This window comes from Dama dama, chromosome 13 (assembly GCF_033118175.1).
Source record: "Dama dama isolate Ldn47 chromosome 13, ASM3311817v1, whole genome shotgun sequence".
NCBI lineage: Eukaryota > Metazoa > Chordata > Mammalia > Artiodactyla > Cervidae > Dama > Dama dama.
Window position 1 is genome coordinate 52754251 of NC_083693.1, and position 25070 is coordinate 52779320.

General features: G+C 43.1%; 2 protein-coding genes across 2 annotated transcripts in view; one reads left to right on the top strand and one right to left on the bottom strand.

Moving 5' to 3' along the window:
• Window positions 1-231: 231 nt before the first annotated feature.
• Window positions 232-1008, top strand: LOC133068035 (large ribosomal subunit protein eL8-like). Its single transcript, XM_061159115.1, has one exon. The coding sequence runs from the start codon at window positions 232-234 to the stop codon at window positions 1006-1008; it is 777 nt and encodes a 258-aa protein (XP_061015098.1).
• A 4326-nt stretch (window positions 1009-5334) lies between these two features.
• The window catches only part of LOC133068097 (uncharacterized), a 125896-nt gene continuing 106160 nt past the window's right edge, over window positions 5335-25070 (bottom strand). Inside the window, exon 5 of the mRNA XM_061159152.1 lies at window positions 5335-6033. Within this exon, the coding sequence (XP_061015135.1) occupies window positions 5722-6033 (312 nt within the window). The 3' untranslated portion in view covers window positions 5335-5721. The remainder of the gene's footprint in view (window positions 6034-25070) is intronic.

Genomic DNA, 25070 nt, shown 5'->3' on the forward strand with positions numbered 1-25070 from the left:
CTCTGTGGGCCTTCCCCTCCTGTTGCAGGGGGGTTGGAGAATAGACAGGGTCTAGAACGTGGAGTTGTGCATTTCAAGTGTGAAGGTGAGCTCATAGCTCTCATCAGTAGAATAGAAGGTTTGAGAGGTTTCAAACAAATAATCACCTGTGCTTATCTATCCATTCTCGAAGTGGGTGTCTCTGTTAAAAAAAAAAAAAAAAATTCTCTCTCTTTCTTTCAGCCCTTCAAGATGCTGAAGGGGAAGAAGGTGGCCCTGGCTCCCGCTATGGTGAAGAAGCAGGAGGCCAAGAAGGTGGTCAACCCCCTTTTCGAGAAAAGGTCCAAGAATTTTGGCATTGGACAGGACGTCCAACCCAAAAGGGACCTCAACTGCTTTGTCAAATGGCCCTGCTACATCCACCTGCAGCAGCAAATGGCTATTCTCTATAAGCGGCTGAAAGTGCCTCCTGCAATTAACCAATTCACCCAGGCCTTGGACCAACAAACAGCTACTCAACTACTTAAGCTGGCCCACAAGTACAGTCCAGAGACGAAGCAAGAGAAGGAGCAGAGGTTGCTGGCCCGAGAGGAGAAAACTTCCAGCAAGCTGCCCACCAAGAGGTCACCTGTCCTTCGAGCAGGGGTCAACACTGTCACCACCTTGGTGGAGAACAAGAATGCTCATCTGGTGGTAATTGCTCATGACATGGATCCCATCAAGCTCATGGTCTTCCTGCCCACACTGTGCCGAAAGATGGGGGTTCCCTACTGCATCATCAAGGGGAAGGCCTGGCTGGGGCGCCTGGTCCACAGGAAGACCTGCACCATTGCGGCCTTCGCACAAGTCAACTCGGAGGACAAGAGTGCCCTGGCTAAGCTGGTGGAAGCCATCAGGACCAATTACAATGATAGGTATGACAAGATCTGCCACCACTGGGGAGGCAATGTCCTGAGGCTGAAGTCAGTGGCTCTCATCACCAAGCTGGAAAAGGCGAAGGCCAAAGAGCTGGCCACCAAACTGGGCTGAGTGTGCACCACTGAGCTTTCTGTACATAAAAGTAATAAAAGATTCTTTAAAAAAAATTCTCAAAACCCCTGCCTAAGCTTCTCTTGTTTAGCAATACAGCTTTGCCAATGAGCCTAAATTAGGATGGCTGATGTAGAAGGACAAAGGAAACCATGTGCAAAGACACAGGGGTATGAGAATGTGTTTCTTCAGGCAAAAGCAAATCATTCAAAAGAACTGACACAAAGGATGTGATCACTGAAAAGGTAGACAAGGGACAGATTAGCATGAGTGCTAAGGAAGTATACACTTTAGATTCTACTTCAGACTAGTGTTTCTCACATATAAGTAGCATAAAAGGAAAAATATTCTCACAGATCCTGTCTTGACTTAAATTCTCTTTAAATATCATGGCAGACACTGTTTATAATTCCCTTGTATTTGTTCTCGCCATCTTCCTCTTAGTTAATAGAACTCTTCAAATTTTACCTCAAGCCTGTATTTCCCAGCCTCCCTTGCAACTGAGGGGTCAAATGACCACATTTCTGGCCAGTGAGAAGTACATGGAAAGAATGTCTACACCTTCTGGGTCATATTCTCATAAGGAAGCTACTTGCCCCTTTACTTCCTGTCTACTCCTTCCCACAGGCTGGAAATCCAAAGAAATGGTGACAAACCAGCTTCAGCTTTGTGAATGAAGGCAATATTCCTGGACCTAACTGCTTACATGTGCTCTGTGTGACCAGCAACGTCAGCATCACCTGGGTGTTTGTGCAGAATCAGCCCAAACCAGCCTATTGAGGTTGATTCTACAGTTAAATAAGATCTCCAGGGAATTCCCTGGTGGCTCAATGATTAGGACTCTGTGCTCTCACTGCCAAGGGCCCAGGTTCAATCTCTGATTGGGGAACTAAGCAACTTCAAGCCAAGCAGCACAGTAAACATATATACATACACACACATATATTCCCAGGTGATTCATATTCACATTAAATTTTGAGAAGCAACAATCTAGGAGAAGACAAGAGGAACAAACTAGTAGGAAAATGGGTCTCCAGATGACAATGCTACAGTACTGGACAACTGACTACCTCAGATGTTTATGAGAGGGTGGACTTTCTACATTTGCTTAAGCCACCTTTTTTTTAAATCTCTGATCCTATATGCAAATTATATTAATATATACAAATGTAAAACATGGCATAAATACCCATCCATGTTTTTTCATATAAATATATTTATGTATTCCTTTTAAAACCACACACCTTGGATGAAATGTGAAACTACACTCTTCCAACAGAAACCACACAACCTGCCTCCAAACATATTGAAGCTCAGGTTCTTTATGCCTCAGCACAGAAGGAATTCAGCAAGAGGCAAAGTGATAGGCAAAAAGTACACTTATCAATATCCTTTGTAATGAGGTTGCAGGAAAATGGGAGAGGATGGTCACGTACTAGGTCTTCGGTGAGTTCCTGAGGGTCTTGGCTTCAGGCAGGAAAGGATTCAAGAGCAAGCCATATGTTCCACAGGCAGAATGTGGCCCATCTCAGGTGAGAGTTGCCTGGAAATATGGGATGGTTAGATTTTATGGGCTGGGTAATTTCATAAACTAATGACTGGGCGGGCTTCCCTGGTGGCTCAGTGGTAAAGAACCCACCTGCCAATGCAGCTGTTGTTGTTGTTCAGTTGCTAAGTCAAGTCTGACTCTTTGTGACTCCATGGACTGTAGCACGCCAGGCTCCCCTATCCTTCACTAACTTCCAGAGTTTGCTCAAATTCCGTGATGCTATCTAACCATCTCATCCTCTGCCCCCTTCTCCTTTTGACTTTCCCAGCATCAGGATCTTTACCAATGAGTCTTTCCAGGGTCTTTCCCAGGGTCTTTCCCAGCATCAGGGTCTTTTCAAATGAGTCAGTTCTTCACATTAGATGGCCAAAGTGTTGGAACTTCAGCTTCAGCATCAATCCCTCCAATGAATATTCAGGGTTGACTTCCCTTACGATTGACTGGTTTGATCTCTTTGTAGTCCAAGAGATTCTCAAGAGTCTTCTCCAACACCACAATTCAAAAGCATCAATTTTTCAGCACTCTGCCTTCTTCATGGTCTAACTCTCACAACCATACAAATTGTCAATGCAGGAGACAGGGTTTCAATCCCTGGGTTGGGAAGATCCCCCAAAGGAGGAAATGGCAACCCCCTCCAGTTGTCTTGCCTGGGAAATCCCATGGAGATAGGAGACTGGCAAGCTACAGTCCATGGGGTCACAGGTTGTGCCCTGTCCCCTTCCCTCCTCACTTTGACTTTATTCGGTACCAACACCACTACTAAATCATATATGCAATACTGGTTTTAGCTGAGCTGATTACGTGCTGGTCCAGAACCATAAAAAATTGTTTTAAATTATAAATGAAATAAAAACAAACTATAAAACCAATAAAAATCCAAATACAAACTTAGTGACTAAACAACAAATGAGTAGAAGGATTACATCAACTGCTTGGGGAAAGGTGTGGGTATTTCTAGGACCTGGGACACCATCCACATTGTGGACTTTTACGGTCTGCCCCAGGACTGTCAGGTACCTGTGGGTATGTATTTAGTATATGCTCTTGTATTACAGAGCTATGGTTTTCCCAGTAGTCATGTATGGATGTGATAGTTGGACTATAAAGAACACTGAGCACCAAAGAATTGATACTTTTGAACTGTGGTGTAGGAGAAGGCTCTTGAGAGTCCCTTGGATTGCAAGGAGATCCAATCAGTCAATCCTAAGGGAAATCAGTCCTGAATATTCATTGGAAGGACTGATGCTGAAGCTGAAGCTCCAGTACTTTGGCCACCTGATGCAAGGAACTGACTCACTAAAAAAGACCCTGATGCTGGGAAAGATTGAAGGCAGAAGAAGGGGATGGCAGAGGCAGAGATGGTTGGATGGCAAAACTGACTCGATGGACATGAGTTTGAGTAAGCTCTGGGAGTTGGTGATGGACAGGGAAGCCTGGCATGCTGCAGTCCATGGGGTCGCAAAGAGTCAGACATGACTAAGCAACTGAACTGAACTTGTATTATAATGAGTGTATAATGAGGCTCAAGGTATACAGAAAGTCAAATCATCCACTACCTTGGACTTAATTGGTTCTAACCAATTTTTGTCATATCCTCAATGGCTATGTTATTCTTTTAAAGGTTGTGCCCTGTCCCCTTCCCTCCTCACTTTGACTTTATTCGGTACCAACACCACTACTAAATCATATATGCAATACTGGTTTTAGCTGAGCTGATTACATGCTGGTCCAGAACCATAAAAAATTGTTTTAAATTATAAATGAAATAAAAACAAACTATAAAACCAATAAAAATCCAAATGAACAATTATTTTAATATAATGAAATGGATGATGTTTTTCTGCTAGAACAAAGTCACTCTTCACAACATAGCAATGTACTGAGGCTTTCAGACAAATGCTCTTGAGTTTGGCAGGTTTGTACTACCACGTGTTTTGTAAGTACTCAGTTCTGTTAGAACTTGACTCTGTTTGAAATACTGTCAGCAATTAATAACACCAAAGGCCATGAACAATTAATAGCACCAAATGCCACGTCATCTGACTTTGCTTCACTTAAGTGTATCACTTAATATTATTAAGTTACCTCTTTTCACATTCACCCAGGACAATTCAAGAAGCACTACTTAACACCAGTAATTTTATAAATACAATTGCAAATACAGTTTATAAGACTCTCAGCCAAACCAAGAGAAATAAAACTTATTTTTATACACAAAAAAACTACAAAAAATGTCTATAGCAGCTCAATGTAATAGCCAAAAACTGGAAACAACCCAAACATGTTTCAACAGGCAAATGGATAAATGGATATATACTGCAGTACAGTATACAATGCAATGAAATACCTTTCAGTAACAAAAAAGATGCATTGATATGTATAACAACTTGAGTGGATCACAAATGCATTATTCTAAGTGGAAAAAAAATTTCAAAAGCTTACATGCGACTTCCCTGGTGGTACAATGGATAGTAACCCACCTGCCAATGCAGGGGACACAGGTTCAATCTCTGGCCCGGGAAGACTCCACATGCTGCAGAGTAAGCCCATGTGCCACAACTACTGTGCCCGTGTGCCCTAGAGCCCATGAGCTGCACCTACAAAGCCCAAATGCTGCAACTACTGAAGCCCATACATCTCGCATCTGTGCTCCACAGCAAGAGAAGCTACCGCAATGAGAAGCCCATGCACGGAAATGAAGAGTAGCCCCCATTTGTCTCAAACTAGAGAAAGTGCGTAAGCAGCAATGAAGACCCAGTGCAATCAAAAAATTTAAAAAGAAAAAATTCTTATTAAAACAGTTTATATGTAGGATTTTATTTATATAACATTCTCAAAATGACAAAGTTATAATGAACAAATCACTGTCAGGCATTAAGTTTTAAGGAGAATATGACTAATTATAAAGGGATGAAGTCACAGAGTTTCTTTTATGCAATGAAATAATTTTGTCTCGTAAATATGTCAGTGTTTACACAAATCTACACATGTGATAATATTTTGTAGAATTAGGTCCATCTAGTCAAGGCTATAGTTTTTCCAGTAGTCATGTATGGATGTGAGAGTTGAACTATAAAGAAAGCTGAGCGCCAAAGAATTGATGCCTTTGAACTGTGGTGTTGGAGAAGACTCTTGAGAGTCCCTTGGGCTGCAAGGAGATCCAACTAGTCCATCCTAAAGGAGATCAGTCCTGGGTGTTCACTGGAAGGGCTGATGCTGAAGCTGAAACTCCAATACTTTGGCCACCTGATGCGGAGAGCTGACTCATTTGAAAAGACCCTGATGATGGGAAAGATTGAGGGCAGGAGGAGAAGGGGATGACAGAGGATGAGATGGTTGAATGGCATCACCAACACAATGGACATGGGTTTGGGTGGACTCCGGAAGTTGGTGATGGAGAGGGAGGCCTGTGTGCTGCAGTTCATGGGGTCGCAAAGAGTCGGACACGACTGAGCAACTGAACTGAACTGATATACCTGAAAAAAAAAAGAGAGTGCATATAAAAACTGGTGAAATCTAAATAAAGTCTGCAATTGAGTTAATACCAATATCAGTTTCCTGGTTTGATAATGAATTGTAGTTTATGTAAAATGTTATCATTAAGGGAAGCTGAATGTAGAGTATACGGGAACTCATAACACTGTTTTTGCCACTTCTCCTAAGTCTAAAAGTACCTCAAAATCAATATTTTTTATTGTAACCTAATAACATAAACCAATACAGAACATCTTTGAGCTTTTGCATTTTAGCTGATCCAGACATGACAGGTATCAAAGGAATACCCAGAGAAAGAAGAATTTAGAAAAGGAAAGAAACATGCACCTTCAAAGAGAGCAAGGGAATCAGACTTTAGAAGGACTGGTTCATCAAGTAAAAAACACAAGAAGGACTTAAAAATTCACAGGATTACCAAGGCTACGAAGTTTACATTATCCCTTCATGATAAGAAAGCAAAAACTTACTCACAAGACAGCTATATTCACAATGCTCCTGACAATCTCCAGCCAACAACATAGCAAAAATTGGAGAAAAAACTATTTGGGGAGGAGTCTAGGATTGTAGGAAACATTCAATATTTTATTAGTTGGGAGATCAGACCAGTCAGGGTGACTCTGATTTATCTCAGGGTGTAAAGTTTGTTGTTTATTTTTTGTTTTTACTGTGGTAGGTGAAAAGTATAGACACACTGGAAGCAGAGCAGGTTTTGCTTTGGGGCAGACACCTGTGATCTGCCAAAAGCAGCTGCAGTTGCAACTCCTGGTATTACAGTGAACAGGACAGGCTATTTTCCTACACCACCTTCTGCGACCCCACTGGACCTGAGACTGTGTCTACTGTTTCCCATAGAACATCTGCACTTGAAAGATGGGGTAAACAATGAAACTTTACTGAGCCTTAAAAGTGAATGAAAATTTCACATTTGACTAACATAAAAACTACCATGTTATAAAGTCATGTATCTCTAAAGGCTAGATTATGATTATATGAATGAAAATCAGTCAGTTCAGTTGCTCAGTCGTGTCTGACTCTTTGCAATCCCATGGACTGCAGCACACCAGGCTTCCCTGTCCATCACCAACTCCTGGAGCTTACTCAAACTTATGTCCATCCAGTCAGTGATGCCATTCAACTATCTCATCCTCTGTCATTCCCTTCTCCTCCTGCCTTCAATCTTTGCCAGCATCAGGGTCTTTTCTAATGAGTCAGTTTTTCACATCAGGTGGCCAGAGTATTGGAGTTCAGCTTCAGCATCAGTCCTCCCAATGAATATTCAGGACTAATTTCCCTTAGGATGGACTAGTTGGATCTCCTTGCAGTCCAAGGGACTCTCAAGAGTCTTCTCCAACAACACAGTCCAAAAGCATCAGTTCTTCACCGCTCAGTTTTCCTTATGATCCAGCTCTCACATCCATACATGACTACTGGAAAAACCATAGCTTTGACTAGACAGATCTTTGTTTGCAAAGTAATGTCTCTGCTTTTTAATAAGCTGTCTAGGTTAGTCATAGCTTTCCTTCTAAGGAGCAAGCGTCATTTAATTTCATGGCTGCAGTCACCATCTGCAGTGATTTTGGAGCCCAAAAAATAAAGTTTCTCATTGTTTCCATTGTTTCCCCACCTATTTGCCATGAAGTGATGGGACTGGATGCCATGATCCTCATTTTTAGAATGCTGAGATTTAACCCAGGTTTTTCACTCTCCTCTTTCACTTTCATCAAAAGGCTCTTTAGTTCCTCTTTGCTTGCTGCCATAAGGGTGTATCATCTACGTATCTTAGGTTACTGACGTTTCTGCAGGCAATCTTGACTCCAGCTTGTTTTTCATGCAGCCCAGCATTTTGCATGATGTACTCTGCATATAAGTTAAATAAGCATGGTGATAATATACAGCCTTGACGTACTCCTTTTCCAATTTGGAACCAGTCTGTTGTTCCATGTCCAGCTCTAAATGTTGCTTCTTGACCTGCACACAGATCTCTCAGGAGGAGGTCGGTGGTCTGGTAATCCCATCTCTTTAAGAATTTTCCACAGCTTGTTGTGATCCACATAGCCAAAGGCTTTGGCATAGTCAATAAAGCAGAAATAGATGTTTTTCTGGAATTCTCTTGCTTTTTTGATGATCCAATGGATGTTGGCAATTTGATCTCTGGTTCTTCTGCCTATTCTAAATCCAGCTGGAAGATTTGGAAGTTCACGGTTCACATACTGTTGAAGCATGGCTTGGAGAGTTTTGAGCATTACTTTGCTAGTGTGTGAGATGAGTGCAATAGTGTGGTAGTTTGAGCATTCTTTGGCATTGCCTTTATTTGTATTAGAATGAAAACTTTTTCAGTCCTGTGACCACTGGTGAGTTTTCCTAATTTGTTGGCATATTGAGTACAGCACTTTCACAACATCATCTTTTAGGTTTTGAAATAGCTCAACTGGAATTCCATCACCTCCACTAGCTTTGTTCATAGTGATGTTTCCTAAGGCCCACTTGACTTCACATTCCAAGATGTCTGGCTCTAAGTGAGTAATCACACCATCGTGGTTATCTGGGTCATGAAGATCTTTTCTGTATAGTTCTTCTGTGTATTCTTGCCACCTCTTCTTAATATCTTCTGCTTCTGTTAGGTCCATACCATTTCTGTCCTTTATTGAGCCAATCTTTCCATGAAATATTCCCTTGGTATCTCTAATTTTCTTGAAAAGATCTCTAGTCTCTCCCATTCTATTGTTTTCCTCTATTTCTTTGCATTGATCGCTGAGGAAGGCTTTCTTATCTCTCCTTGCTATTCTTTGGAACTCTGCATTCAAATGGGTATATCTTTCCTTTTCTCCTTTGCCTTTCACTTCTCTTCTTTTCTCAGCTATTTGTAAAGCCTCCTGAGACAACCATTTTGCCTTTTTGTATTTCTTTTTCTTGGGGATGGTCTTGATCACTGCCTCTGTCCCTAATTCTTCAGGCACTCTGTCTATCAGATCTAATCCCTTGAATCCATTTGTCACTTCTACTGTATAATTGTAAGAGATTCGATTTACTGAGCATGGCCTTGCCCATCAGAACAAGACCCAGTTTCCCCCTCAGTCAGTCTCTGCCATCAGGAAGCTTCCATCAGCCTCTAATCCTTATCCATCAGAGGGCAGACAGAATAAAAACCACAATCACAGAAAACAAACCAAACTGATCACATGGACCACAGCCTTGTCTAACTCAATGAAAACTATGAGCCATGCCATGTAGGGCCACCCAAGACAGACAGGTCATGATGGAGAGTTCTGCCAAAATGTGATCCACTAGAGAAGGAATGGCAAACCACTTCAGTATTCTTGCCTTGAGGACCCCATGAACAGTATGAAAAGGCAAAAAGACAGGACACTGAAAGATGAACTCCCCAGGCTGGTAGGTGTCCAATATGCTACTGGAGAAATAACTCCAGAAAGAATGAAGAGACAGAGCCAAAGCAAAAACAACACCCAGTTGTGGATGTGACTGGTGATGGAAGCAAGGTCTGATGCTATAAACAGCAATATTGCATAGGAACCTGGAGTGTTAGGTCCATGAATCAAGGCAAATTGGAAGTGGTCAAACAGGAGATTGCAAGAGTGAATGTTGACATTCTAGGAATCAGCGAACTAAAATGGACTAGAATGGGTGAATTTAACTCAGATGGCCATTATATCTACTACCATGGGCAAGAATCCCTTAGAAGAAATGGAGTAGCCATCATAGTCAACAAAAGAGTCCAAAATGCAGTACTTGGATGCAATCTCAAAAACGGCAGAATGATCTCTGTTTGTTTTCAAGGTAAACCATTCAGTATCACAGTAATCCAAGCCTATGCCCCGACCAGTAATGCTGAAGAAGCTGAAGTTGAATGGTTCTATGAGGACCTACAAGACCTTCTAGAACTAACAACCAAACAGATAGATGTCCTTTTCATTATAGGGGACTGGAATGCAAAAGTAGAAAGTCAAGAGATATCTGGAGTAACAGGCAAATTTGGCCTTGGAGTATGGAATGAAGCAGGGCAAAGGCTAAGAGTTTTGCCAAGAGAACACGCTGGTCATAGCAAACACCCTCTTCCAACAACACAAGAGAAGACTCTACACATGGACATCACCAGATGGTCAATACCGAAATCAGGTTGATTATATTCTTTGCAGCCAAAGATGAAGAAGCTCTATGCAGTCAGCAAAAACAAGACTGGGAGCTGACTGTGGCTCAGATCATGAACTCCTTACTGCCAAATTCAGACTTAAATTGAAGGAAGTAGGGAAAACCACTAGACCATTCAGGTATGACCTAAATCAAATCCTTTACAATTATACAGTGGAAGTAAGTGAAAATTTTAATAATTGTATTAACTGGTATAACTTTTTATATCAAGAACTTTGACTTGTATGGCAAAAACCATCACAATATTGTAATTATCCTGAAATTAAAATAAATACATTTTATAAAAAGGAAGAAAAAAAGAACTTTGACTAACTATTTGACTAATTTCCTATTTTGTTGCTGTTGTTCAGTTGCTAACTCATGTCCAACTTTGTGACCACATGGACTGTAGCTTGCCAAGCTCATCTGTCTTCCACTATCTCCCAGAGTTTGCTCAAATTCGTGTCTATTAAGTAGATGACACTATCTAACTGGAGAAGGCAATGGCACCCCCTCCAGGATTCTTGCCCGGAAAATCCCATGGACGGAGGACCTTGGTAGGCTGCAGTCCATGGGGTTGCTAAGAGTCAGACACTACTGAGTGACTTCACTTTCACTTTTCACTTTCATGCATTGGAGAAGGAAATGGCAACCCTCTCCAGTGTTTTTGCCTGGAGAATCCCAGGGAAGGGGGAGCCTGGTGGGCTGCCGTCTTTGGGGTCGCACAGAGTTGGACACACATGAAGCGACTTAGCAGCAGCAGCAGCTATCTAATCATCTCAACCTTTGCCACCACCTTCTCCTTCCGCTTTCAATCTTTCCCATCATCATGGTCTTTTCCAATGAGTAAGCTCTTCTCATCTGGTGGCCAAAGAATTGGAGCTTTAGCAATAGTGCTTCCAATGAACATTCAAGGTTGATTTCCTTTAGGATTGACTGGTTTGATATCCTTGCAGTCCAAGGGACTCTCAAGGGTCTTCTCCAGTCCTATAGTTTGAAATTATCAATTCTTCAGCCTTTAGCCATCTTTATGATCCAACTCCCACATTTGTACATGACTACTGGAAAAACCATCAGTTCAGTTCAGTCACTCAGTCGTGTACGACTCTTTGCGACCCCATGAATATCAGCACGCCAGGCCTCCCTGTCCATCACCAACTCCCAGAGTTTACTCAAACTCATGTCCATTGAGTCGGTGATGCCATCCAACCATCTCATCCTCTGTTGTCCCCTTCTCCTCCTGCCCCCAACCCCGCCCAGCATTGGGGTCTTTTCCAATGAGTCAACTCTTTGCATGAGGTGGCCAAAGTACTGCAGTTTTAGCTTCAGCATCAGTCCTTCCAGTGAACACCCAGGACTGATTTTAGGATGGACTGGTTGGATCTCCTTGCACTCCAAGGGACTCTCAAGAGTCTTCTCCAACACCACAGTTCAAAAGCATCAAGCATTCGGCGCTCAGCTTTCTTCACCATCCAACTCTCACATCCATACATGACCACTGGAAAAACCATAGCCTTGACTAGATGGACCTTTGTTGGCAAAGTAATGTCTCTGCTTTTTAATATGCTATCTAGGTTGGTCATCACTTTCCTTCCAAGGAGTAAGCGTCTTTTAATTTCATGGCTGCAATCACCATCTGCAGTGATTTTGGAGCCCAAAGAAATAAAGTCTGACACTGTTTCCACTGTCTCCCCATCTATTTCCCATGAGGTGATGGGACCAGATGCTATGATCTTAGTTTTCTGAATGTTGAGCTTTAAGCCAACTTTTTGACTCTCCTCTTTCACTTTCATCAAGAGGCTTTTTAGTTCCTCTTCACTTTCTGCCACAAGGGTGGTGTCATCTGCATATTTGAGGTTATTGACATTTCTCCCAGGAATCTTGATTCCAGCTTGTGCTTCTTCCAGCCCAGCATTTCTCATGATATACTCTGCATATAAGTTAAATAAGCAGGGTGACAATATACAGCCTTGATGTATTCCTCTTCTTATTTGGAACCAGTCTGTTGTTCCATGTCCAGTTCTAACTGTTGCTTCCTGACCTGCATACAGGTTTCTCAAGAGGCAGGTCAGGTGGTCTGGTATTCCCATCTCCTTCAGAATTATCCACAGTTTATTGTGATCCACACTGTCAAAGGATTTGGCATAATCAATAAAGCAGAAATAGATGTTTTTCTGGAACTCTCTTGCTTTTTTGATGATCCAGCAGATGTTGGCAATTTGATCTCTGGTTCCTCTGCCTTTTCTAAAACCAGCTTGAACATCTGGAAGTTCAAGTTCATGTATTGCTGAAGCCTGGTTTGGAGAGTTTTGAGCATTACTTTACTAGCATGTGAGATGAATGCAATTGTGTGGTAGTTTGAGCATTCTTTGGGATTGCCTTTCTTTGGGATTGGAATGAAAACTGACCTTTTCCAGTCCTGTGGCCACTGCTGAGTTTTCCAAATTTTCTGGCATATTGAATGCAGCACCTTCACAGCATCATCTTTCAGGATTTGAAAGAGCTCAACTGGAATTCCATCACCTCCACTAGCTTTGTTCGTAGTGATGCTTGCTAAGGCCCACTTGACTTCACATTCCAGGATGTCTGGCTCTAAGTGAGTGATCACACCATCGTGATTATCTGGGTTGTGAAGATCTTTTTTGTACAGTTCTTCTGTGTATTCTTGCCACCTCTTAATATGTTCTGCTTCTGTTAGGTCCATGCCATTTCTGTCCTTTATCGAGCCCATCTTTGCATGGAATGTTCCCTTGGTATCTCTAATTTTCTTGAAGAGATCTCTAGTCTTTCCCATTCTGTTGTTTTCCTCTATTTCTTTGCATTGATGGCTGAGGAAGGCTTTCTTATCTCTCCTTTCTATTCTATGGAACTCTGCATTCAAATGGGAATATCTTTCCTTTTCTCCTTTGCTTTTCATTTCTCTTCTTTTCACAGCTATTTGTAAGGCCTCCTCAGACAACCATTTTGCCCTTTTGCATTTCTTTTCCATGGGGATGTTCTTGATCCCTGTCTCCTGTACAATGTCATGAACATCCGTCCATAGTTCATCAGGCACTCTGTCTATCAGATCTAGTTCCTTAAATTTATTTCTCACTTCCACTGTATAGTCATAAGGGATTTGATTTAGGTCATACCTGAATGGTCTAGTGGTTTTCCCTACTTCCTTCAATTTAAGTTTGAATTTGGCAGTAAGGAGTTCATGATCTGAGCCACAGTCAGCTCCCGGTCTTGTTTTTGCTGACTGTATAGAGCTTCTCCATCTTTGGCTGCAAAGAATATAATCAACCTGATTTCAGTGTTGACCATCTGGTGATGTCCATGTGTAGAGTCTTCTCTTGTGTTGTTGGAAGAGGGTGTTTGCTATGACCAGCGTGTTCTCTTGGCAAAACTCTTAGCCTTTGCCCTGCTTCATTCCATACTCCAAGGCCAAATTTGCCTGTTACTCCAGATATCTCTTGACTTTCTACTTTTGCATTCCAGTCCCCTATAATGAAAAGGACATCTTTTTTGTGTGTTAGTTCTAGAAGGTCTTGTAGGTCTTCATAGAACCATTCAACTTCAGCTTCTTCAGCTGGTCGGGGCATAGGCTTGGATTACTGTGATACTGAATGGTTTACCTTGAAAACAAACAGAGATCATTCTGCCGTTTTTGAGATTGCATCCAAGTACTGCATTTTGGACTCTTTTGTTGATCATGATAGCTACTCCATTTCTTCTAAGGGATTCTTGCCCATGGTAGTAGATGTAATGGCCATCTGAGTTAAATTCACCCATTCTAGTCCATTTTAGTTCGCTGATTCCTAGAATGTCAACATTCACTCTTGCAATCTCCTGTTTGACCACTTCCAATTTGCCTTGATTCATGGACCTAACACTCCAGGTTCCTATGCAATATTGCTGTTTATAGCATCAGACCTTGCTTCTATCACCAGTCACATCCACAACTGGGTGCTGTTTTTGCTTTGACTCCATCCCTTCATTCTTTCTGGAGTTATTTCTCCACTGATCTCCAGTAGCATATTGGGCACCTACCAACCTGGGGAGTTCATCTTTCAGTGTCCTATCATTTTTCCTTTCCATACTGTTCATGGGGTTCTCAAAGCAAGAATACTGAAGTGGTTTGTCACTCCCTTCTCCAGTGGACCACATTCTATCAGACCTCCTCCTCATGACCCGTCCGTCTTGGGTGGCCCCACACAAAATGGCTTAGTTTCATTGAGTTAGACAAGGTTGTGGTCCATGTGATCAGATTGGCTAGTTTTCTGTGATTATCGTTTCAGTGTGTCTGCCCTTTGATGCCCTCTCGCAATACCTACCATCTTACTTGGGTTTCTCTTACCTTGGACATGGGGTATCTCTTTACAGCTGCTCCAGCAAAGCACAGCCACAGCTCCTTACCTTGGACGAGGGGTATCTCCTCACAGCCGCCCCTCCTGACCTTGAACATGGAGTAGCTACCATAGCTTTGACCATATGGACCTTTGTCAGCAAGGTGATGTCTCTGCTTTCTAATACACTGTCTAGGTTTGTCACAGTTTTCCTTAGGAGATCCAACCAGTCCCTCCTACAGGAAATCAGTCCTGAATATTCACTGGAAGGACTGATGCTGAAGCTGAGACTCCAATACTTTGGCCACCTGATGCGAAGAACTGACTCATTTGAAAAGACCCTGATGCTGGGAATGATTGAAGGCAGGAGGAGAAGGGGATGACAGAGGATGAGATGGTTGGATGGCATCACCAACTCAATGGATGTGAGTTTGAGTAAGCTCCAGGAGTTGGTGATGGACAGGGAAGCCTGGCATGCTGCAGTCCATGGGATTGCAAAGAGTCAGACACAACTGAGCAACTGAACTGACGGACTGACTGACTATTTCAGGTGTGAGAGGGCCAAATCCAAACTCAAAAACAATACAATAAATGCATCGTTTCCAAAAATATATTAAATAATGCCATTTGCAGCAACATGGCGGGACCCAGAGATAATCATACTAAGTTAAGTCACAGAAAGAAAAATACCATATGATGTCTCTTAAGTGGAATCTTAAAAAAATGATACAAATGAACTTATTTACAAAGCAGAAACTGACTCACAGACATAGAAAACAAACTTATGGTTACCAAAGGAAAAAAGTAGGGTAGGGAGGGATAAATTAGAAATTTGGGATTAACAAACACTATTATATATAATATAGATATTAACAACAAGGACCTATTGTATAGCATAGAGAACTACATTGAATATCTTAAATGACCTACAGTGGAAAAGAATCTGAAAAAGGATAGATGGACAATCAATTCAGTTCAGTCTTTCAGTCTTGTCCAACCCATTGCAACCCCATGGACTGCAATCTTTCCTAGCATCAGGGTCTTTTCCAATGGGTCAGTTCTTTGCATCAGGTGGACAAAGTATTGGCGTTTTAGATGTGTATAATTCAATCCCTTTGCTGTATACCTGAAATATTGTAAGACAACTATACTTCAATTAAAAAGTAAGATTTTTTTTTTTAATTTTAAAAAGTCAAAAGAAAATATGAAATCATGAAGAATGCAACCAGTAAACTAAAGGACCTGGTACTCTTCCAGGTAAAGCCTAGAACAAATTATTTAATGAATGAATTGTGAGAACATAAAATAACAAAGCAGCTAATTTTCATATGAAAGGCACTGTACCAAGTGCTTTCCATATGTCATTATGTCATCTCATCTAATCCTTACCACATGCAGTAGGCATTGCTCTCACTCAGTAACAGAGCTGGGGCCAGAACCCAGGGACCACTAACTCCAGAGTTTACATTCTTAAACAAACACTATGCCCTCTTTACACAAAGGGATACAGTAATTCCTGGGATCCAGCTTGGATTTACCAAGAACAAGCCATGCCTAAAATTTATTACTCCTTTAAATGGAACTTCTAAACTAACAAACCTGAGAAATAGGATAGATCCCATTTCAGCAAAGAATTGACAAGACTTTTATTATTGAAAAGAATAACTCGCTTGAGATGCAATCCTGAAGAGAGGCCACAGAGGATGGAGATAATCAGGTGTTGGAATGCGATAGTTGAAACTGAAGCTTCAGATGAAGGGCAGCAATGGATTTCTCCATAGGGTGTCCAAGGATCTTGTGAATTTTTCCCTATACTTGAACCCCAGCAATGAAATTCTTTCACACCAGTCCCCAGTTTGTTGTTGTTCAGTCATTCAGTTGTGTCCACCTCTTTGCGACCCCAAGGACTGCAGCACACCAGGCTTCCCTGTCCTTCACCTTCTCTAGGAGCTTGCTCAAACTTATGTCCATCAAGTCAGTGATGCCATCCAACCATCTCATTCTCTGTTGTCCCCTTCTCCTCCTGCCTTCAATCTTTCCCAGCATCCAGGTCTTTTCCAGTGAGTCAGCTCTTCACATCAGGTGGCCAAACTATTGGAGCTCCAGCTTCAGCATCAGTCCTTCCAATGAATATTCAGGATTAATTTATTTTAGGATGAACTTGTTGGATCCCCTTGCAGTCCAAGGGACTCTCAAGAGTCTTCTCCATCACCCCAGCCTCAAAGCATCAATTCTTCAGCCTTCTTTATGGTCCAACTCTCACATCTAGACATGACTACTAGAAAAACCATAGCTTTGACTAGATGGACCTTTGTTGGCAAAATAATGTGTCTGCTGCTTAATACGTTGTCTAAGTTTGTCAGATTTTCTTCCAAAGAGCAAGTGTCTTTTAAATTCATGGCTGCAGTCACCATCTGCAGTGATTTTAGAGCCAAAAAAAAATAAAGTCTGTCACTGTTTCCATTTTTTCCCCATCTATTTGCCATGAAGTGATGGGACCAGATGCCAGGATCTTCACTTTTTGAATGTTGGATTTTAAGCCAGCTTTTTCACTCTCCTCTTTCACCTTCATCAAGAGGCTCTTTAGTTCCTCTTCACTTTCTGCCATAAGGGTGGTGTCATCTGCTTATTTCTCCCTGCAATCTTGATTCCAGCTTGTGCTTCATCCAGCCTGACATTTCCTGATGTACTCTGCATGTAAGTTATATAAGCAGGGTGACAATATACAGCCTTGATGTACTCCTTTCCCAATTTGGAACCAGTCTGTTGTTCCATGTCTGGTTCTAACTGTTAATTCTTGGCCTGCATACAGGTTTCTCAGGAGGCAGGTAAGGTAGTCTGGTATTCCCATCTCTTGAAGAATTTTCCACAGTTGTGATCCACACAGTCAAAGGTTTTAGCATAGCCAATGAAGCAGATGTTTTCTGGAATTATCTTGCTTGTTCTATGATCCAACTGATGTTGGCAATTTGATTTCTGGTTCCTCTGCCTTTTCTAAATCCAGCTTAAACATTTGGAAGTTCACGGTTCACGTACTCTTGAAGCCTGGCTTGGAGAATTCTGAGAATTACTTTGCTACGTGTGAAATGAGTGCATTTGGGGTGTAACAAACTATAGCACAACTAATCCTGACCTCAAACAGATGGCCTGGAGAGACTTGTGAGAATATTACACCAAGGAGGCAGCAGAGAGCAGCAGGTGGCTCCAAGCAGAGTCTGTCCCCCAGAGCCAACTCAGTCCTCAGCCAATGGCACCCAGGTAAGGCCCCAAATCTCAGAGTATGCAAACATAGAGCTTCAGAAACTGCCCCTTCTTAGTCTCACTTGACCCAACTGCACCACCACAACAAATGATACTGCCAAGGCAAATGGCTGGAAAAGGGAGGTGGCAGGAAAAAGCAATTTAGTATTCACAGATTGAGGGTCAAGTTAGGGAGAGGGCAGGGCTTCACTTGCTTTAACACAACTTGTTTTTCAGGTTCTGAAAAGTTTCACCCTTTTCAGCTTTGCTTCACATCCATGACTAAAGGAATTTTAAATGGAGATTTAACACAGATAAATGTATCCTAAGAGATTTGCTTCAAAAGGCTCCTCTTGTCTCTCAGACCTGAAAGCTCAGAAAGAAGCTATGAGGCTATGGAGCCTGAAAGTGAAGTTTCCTTCCTGTCCACCCAAACTCTTAAAGGCTACAGAAAGATTTGCTTTAAGTTACAGATTCCTGGGCCCCAATCACTCTTCAGAGCATCCTAACTTTGAGAATCCTGAAATTTAATAACTGTTGACACCTGAGCAGTGGACGATGATGTGTGAGTTGAAGGACCCAAGAATTCTAGGTCATTGTGTGTACTTAAAAAATATTCACAACCTAAAAACTGTGAGTTATATTTTATTTGATAGGAAATTTTTCGGACTTCAAACCCAGGAGACAGCATCTCAAGTAACCCTGAGAAAACTGCTCCAAGGAGGTGAGGGGAGGAGCCAGGTTACATAGAAGTTTTGCAACAAAGGACAGGTAGTCTGAACATCAAACAATTATTAATTAAAGAAAACCAGGTATCCCAATTTAAGGAATTTACTGCTTTTCTATGAATGGGAAGATGCAAGAATCTGGGCTCACTGGAATCACTCCTTTGATATGCACCTCAGCTATCTGGGCCCAATATCCTGTGTTTTCACATCCTGAGCTTCCTCAGAGCTTTCCCTGATAGCTCAGTTGGTAAAGAATCCACCTACAATGCAGGAGACCTGGGTTCCATCCCTGGGTTGGGAAGATTCCCTAGAGAAGAGAAAGGTTACCCACTCCAGGATTTTGGCCTGGAGAATTCCATGGACTGTATAGTCCATGGGGCCACAAAGAGTCGGACACAACTGAGCGACTTTCATTTCACATCCTGAGCTTCCTCAGGGCTCACCTCAGGAAGTAGGTGGAGTCTGACGGCAGGTATTCTTTCCTTCCTGAGTTCCCTCAGGGCTCACCAGCTCACCATCTGTGGTGGCTGTAATTACTAAGACTGTAACATCCTTTGTTTACTGATGTGGCAAGAAGTATTCCATTTCTCAATTGTTACATTGGTCAACAATATTAGGCCCAGAACGAGGGCTCTGACCTGCTAGGAGCTCAGATTTGAATCCAATGGATGATCCCACTTGTACAAGAAAACTTCTTATGACTACAGAACAAGGTCTCCCTTCAACCATATAGGAACAGACTTCAGTTTGCCAGGACCACAGTTTGTCCTTATAACAGATGCCTGGAAAACTTTACTTATATTGGGGTTTTAAAATGGCTGGGGAGTGACCTGCATATAACCTAGATAACTGCAGTTTTCCTCTTTTGTAGATCAACCTCACACAAATCTCGTGTGGAATCTAACAAACCCAATTCCAAAGGCTCTCCCAGTGAAAAGGTACTAACCACCCCCTCACATTTCTCTTTCCCTCCCCCCTCAACCAAAATCCCCTTAGTCTAGCCCAAAAAAGTCACCTTCGACTAAAAGGTAGTTCTCTAAGGAAAGCTGATGGCCCCCACACTTAAAACTACTGCCTCTAGCAATTCAAAGGCTCTAGAAGTTAAAATTAACCCCACAAGCAATTAACCCAGTTCAGGTGACCTCCGGGAATTGGGCTATTTTTTTTTTTTTTTTTTAATCTGAGGTAATTCAGTTCCAGTATAGGGGGAAAAAAATCTTTGAACTAAAATCCATAATCTCCAACATTCCTAATTTTTTATATTAATCAAGACTCTATTCATCCATATCTCAACCAGAAAGTAAGAAGACCAAACTAAAGAAGTCTTCCCACCTTAATCTTTCCACGGATTTGATTTTAGATGATACCCAGAAGCTCTTGGATCTGTCTATTCAATTTCTTAGAGTGACTGGACTACTAAGAAGACCTCCTATGTTAATCTGACCAACAGTCCAGAAAGATTCTTCTGGCAGTTTTTCTCAACAATCTTCTCTCATTATAGACACCAAGGGGAAGCTGCACATTATTCCTATCTAGTCTTTAAAACAAAGGTGGCTGTAGTCTACTGGCGGCTCCCAACAACAGACACAGCCCAAAGTAGACCCAATGCTAAAGATGTGAGGGCCTCCAGGGCCATCCCATGTGAGAACTCAGGATTCCTCCCAGTTCAAAACTCCATAGAGTTTCTGAAGCACTGTAAGCATTGGCAGTGGGGGTGGGGGAGTCTCTAATGCCCTTTGTGGCCTTCAGGCATGTAAGAGCTGTGGGGGAGGGGGGGTTGAGACTTTTTTTTTTTTTTAAATCCACATGAAATCACTGTGGCATCCAGTTTCTATTCACAAAGAAAAGGCTCCAGTCCGTCTTTTAATTTTTTTGAAAAATTCCTGACATTACAGAACTAAAGTGAAATGTATTAATATTCCACTCTTACATTTCCATGACAAACAAAAAAAAAAAAAAAATTCATGAGCCAAAAAAAAGGGAGAAGCTTATAAAACTAAATATGGATCTCAGCATTAACAGCTGAACAGAGAAAGGAATTAAAACGCTTTAATTAAAAAATCACGAGTGGATAATAAAGTGTGTAGAAACTGAAAATTTACAAACTATTTAAAACCTGGAATTGCTGACTGTTCAGAAACTACACAGATGGATCATGGGTGGTGGTGAACAGCAGAAAGGGATTATGGATGAATCTGCATTGTTCTAGCTGCTCCCCGAGACTCTTATTGACAAACCATTTAAGACCCTTAAAGTTCTCACTAAGAATAAGACTCTTCTAGCCAACTAAACTTCCCACTCATCCTGTCAATTAGTTTCCAAATGAATCGTTTGTAACAGCCCATCTGGGAAGCATGTCCTGATGACACTCTCATTGAAAGGCCCCTGGGTCCCCTCAAATATTTTCTTGGCTATTGTTCCAATCCGCCTGCTGAGCCTTGGCTGTACAGTCTTTTGGTAACAGGAACCAAGACATCCTCACCATGCAGCTGGTTCCTGGATAAACATTCTCTTCCCTTCCTCAGATGCACTAGAATAAGAAGCCCATAAATCTTCCCATTAAGGATCAGCCTGCTACACCTTATCTCAGTTCAGATTAATTAGGTCAAATTGATGGTATTAATAAATCAAGACGTGTAGAATCACAAAACCTTTAAACACAAAAAGAATTGGTTGCATTGTTTTTCCTAACCCTCAGAGTATTTTGGAATCTGCTCTTCAATGCTTTAGAAATCCTGCAATGTGGCAGAATGAGGACAAAAATGCAAGTGTCTTGGACTTCCCTGGTGGAGCAGTGGGTAAGAATCTGCCTGCCAATTCTTATCCCCATATCCAGGGGCCATGGGTTTTGTTAGGTAGTTAGAATAGGGAGAAGGAGTCCAAAATGGTGGTGGGAACAAAAAAACATATAAAAAGAGGAGCCAAAGCCTCTTCTCTCTCTCTCTCTCCCGTGACTCTCTCTGTCCCTCTCTCCGCCTCTCTCTCTCTCTCTCCCCCCCTCTCTCCCTCTCTCCCTCTCGCTCTCGCTCTAGCTCTCCCACACGATGGGGCGCTCTTCTCTTCCCGTCTTTGGATCGAAGTGCCCTCACACCTCGAAGATGGATTTTCCTGCTATCGTCTAAATAAATAGAGCTGTAACACTGAGCTGTAACAGTGATTTATTTAAGAGCTATAACACGGTCCATCCTCTGAGAGCTATGACCCGCCGAGGGGCTTTAATGTCCGTCACTCCAAATCTTTGTTGTGACGAGACAAAGAACCGAGGAGCATACACTCGTGACATCTATGGTGCCGTGACTCGGATAAAACCTGGCTGAAACAACCTCCACGCGGAAGAGGCCAAGCGCAGCAGGAGCCTGACTCAGAGAAGCTCCCGAGGTAGAAGCGGAATGCGAAGAAAACCCAGCGCAGTGGAAGGCCCGTCGTGCTGGAAACTGGGGCAGCGAAAAACGAACTCAGCAGAAAGCCCACACAGCTCAGCCTCAGATTCCAGAAGACCTCCGGTTAAGGTAGGAGGTCCTCGCTTCAGTGGCTGGAAGCACATGCCTAACAATTACAATCTCTCGTTTCTCGTTTCTTTGAACCCCCCGCGAACAGGCAGGAGGCAGTGGGCGCAATTGAGGGACTCTGGAGAGGCTACTCTTCAGTATGTGCTGAGCCCCTATAGAGGTTACCCAGGCCGGTAGGGGTTCTTCTGTCCTTACTCTTTGTGCCAAAAATCAGGCCAATGGAAACTGAGCACCGGTCAGATATCTAGCAAATTTTTCCAGTAGGCTATGAAGGGGATTCCTTGGCACGTTTTCCCCACTGCTTTTTCCTCTTTTCCTTCAGCTCTTTCTCCTGGGACACGAACCCGACCAAAGGCTCAGGCTCTGAGGTCTTGTTGCAAAAATTCAGTGAGACTAAGTGGGAGGTGGATTTGTTAGGATTCAGAGAGAAGCACAAGCTTCAGGGTGTGGACCATTGCTGAGGGCAAGGGTTCAGGTCCTGGAATGCAGCCTAAATTTTGCAAGAGCAGGGGTTAATTCTATGCTAATGAGTGGGAGGATCATCCCAGCCATTGGGGAACCACCCACTCCTCCCTCTGTTGACAGTGCCTTAGAGATGTTCTGCCACCTCTGGGTGTGTCTTTTGGCTTACAGATTGGGGATTAAGGGTTGCTCAATTTGACTTGTCATCTTGGACCCAATTGACTTTAATCAGTTTACGTTATGCCCTTGTGCTATGTCATTCTTCCAAAGGTTGTGCTCTGCCCCCCACCCCGCCTTTTCCTTCCTGTTTCATGCTCCTTTCCTCAGCCCCATCCAGGCCCACAATGTTGCCTCTACAATCTTCTAGAGGGATAACCAAAAAAATAGCTGGCCTCAGGAGGGAATTACTGTATAATATCCAATCCCTTAGTCCTACCTAGCATTGGTCACACTGGAGATCTTGGGGACACCCAAACTCCAGTCCGGGGGTCCCAGGAGGTCATCACGCCTTGACCTGCCTAGGGATCTGGTCCTCAAAAGGTTGTCACGCCTCAGCCTTTCGGGGATCCGCTAGTCCCAAGGGTCCCAGGAGGCCCTCACGCTTCGACCTGCCCGGGGATTTGATCCCTAGGAGGCTGTCATGCCTCAGCCTGCCTGGAGATCTGCATCCTGACCCAGGGACGCCTGGCTCTTAGGTTGCCACAGTACTGGGTAGGATAAGCTTCAAAAAGCCTATTCGTTTTTTCTTTTCCTTTTCCTCCCTAACATGATTGTTTTTCAGATGGGAAATAACCAATCCACTTCCTGGCAGGCGCCCTTGAGATGCATCCTTGATAACTAGACCCTGAACATACTAGGGTCTTAAAGGAAGCCTGGAGGTATGCAACAGGGCTTCACATGTCAAGCGATAGATACCGAGTAGGGGAAACTGCAGTCCCCTCCCCCGATCCTAACTGGAATTATAATGACCCTGAGCACATCTGGGAAAGGGATCATTTTCTAATCTGTATAAGGCAGGACTGAAAGCAGCCCAGCAAAAAGTAATCAGCTATGCCCGGGTCTCAGCAATAACTCAGGAGTCCAATGAGAACCACATTGCCTTTCTAGAAAGGCTAAAAGAGGCCTTCCAAAAGTTTACCAATTTGGACCTAGACTCTTACGAGGGACAGGTGATTTTAAAAGACAAATTCCTGTCCCAATGTGCATCAGATATCAGAATTAAGTTACAACAGCTACAGCAGCAGGACTCTGCTGCCTCTCTAGATGAGATGATCCAGACAGCCACCAATACCTTTTATAACAGAGAACAGGAGAAGGAGGCCAAGGCCCAGGAGAGGGAGAGAAGGAAAGAGACAAGGCATGCCCAGATGCTGGCCGCCCTCCAGGGAAGCCCTATGGCACACCCCGAGCCCTTGAATGACAAGGCACGAGGCAAATGCCTAATCTGTAGACAGGCGGGGCATTGGGCCAAAGAGTGTCCTAGTGACAAGCCTCCTAGAACAGCTTGCCACAAATGCCATCAACTGGGACATTGGGTGGCACTCTGCCCTCTTGGGTGGACCCAAGAGCCTCAAGGTCAAGCACCAAGCCTTCCCTCATGATGGTTCAAGAGGACGAAAGCGGCCCGCTCCAGCCAGCCCGCCTGTCACAGATAACCATCACAGGGCTGGAGCCAAGGGTGCAACTGGATGTGGCAGGTAGGTCCAAGAATTTATTGGTTGACACAGGGGCTACCTACTCTGTCTTGATCTCCTACTCCGGAGCCTTGTCCTCCCAAACCTGTACCATTTTGGGTGCTACGTCCATGAAAGAGAGGGAATAGCCTTGGGAGTGTTAACTCAAAGGTTGGAATCTGAGCCCCAGCCTGTAGCTTACTTATCCAAGAGACTTGATCCAACCGCCCAAGGCTGGCCCCCCTGCCTTCGAAATCTTGCAGCTATTGCAATCATGATAGAAGATGCTTTAAAACTCTCCTTTGGGGGCAAATTAACTATTTTTACCAGCCACCAAGTAAAACAACTCCTAAATGGGAGAGGCCATTTATGGATGTCTGATCAAAGAATCCTCAGATATCAAGTAATACTGATGGAAAATCCAGGCCTCACTATATCCCCTTGTGAGGTTCTTAACCCAGCCACCCTCCTGCCTACCCCCGAGGGCTCTCTCCCCTTTCACTCCTGTCTAGAAACCTTGGACCACTGGACAAAACCCCGAGAGGGATTGTCAGAAGATCCTCTGATCAATCCTGAAGAAATCTGGTACACTGACAGAAGCAGCTTTGTCTAGGATGGAAAAAGAAGAGCCGGATATGCAGTAGTCTCCAATTTTGAGATCATAGAGGCTAAGCCTCTGCGGCCAGGTACTTCGGCCCAATTAGCTGAGCTCATAGCCCTGACTCGAGCTTTAGAGCTGGGAAAAGAAAAAAGAATAGCCATTTATACTGACTCCAACTATGCCTTTCTGGTGCTACATGCACATGCAGCTATTTTGAAAGAAAGGGGCCATTTGACCACCCGAGGGTCCCCAATCAAATATGGTGATCAAATCCTTAGACTCTTAGAGGCAGTCCATCTGCCCACTGAGGTTTCAGCCTCCCACTGTAAAG

Bases quoted from the DNA above. Each gene is read 5' to 3' on its own strand.
- LOC133068035 (XM_061159115.1), top strand. From the start codon at position 232: ATGCTGAAGGGGAAGAAGGTGGCCCTGGCTCCCGCTATGGTGAAGAAG.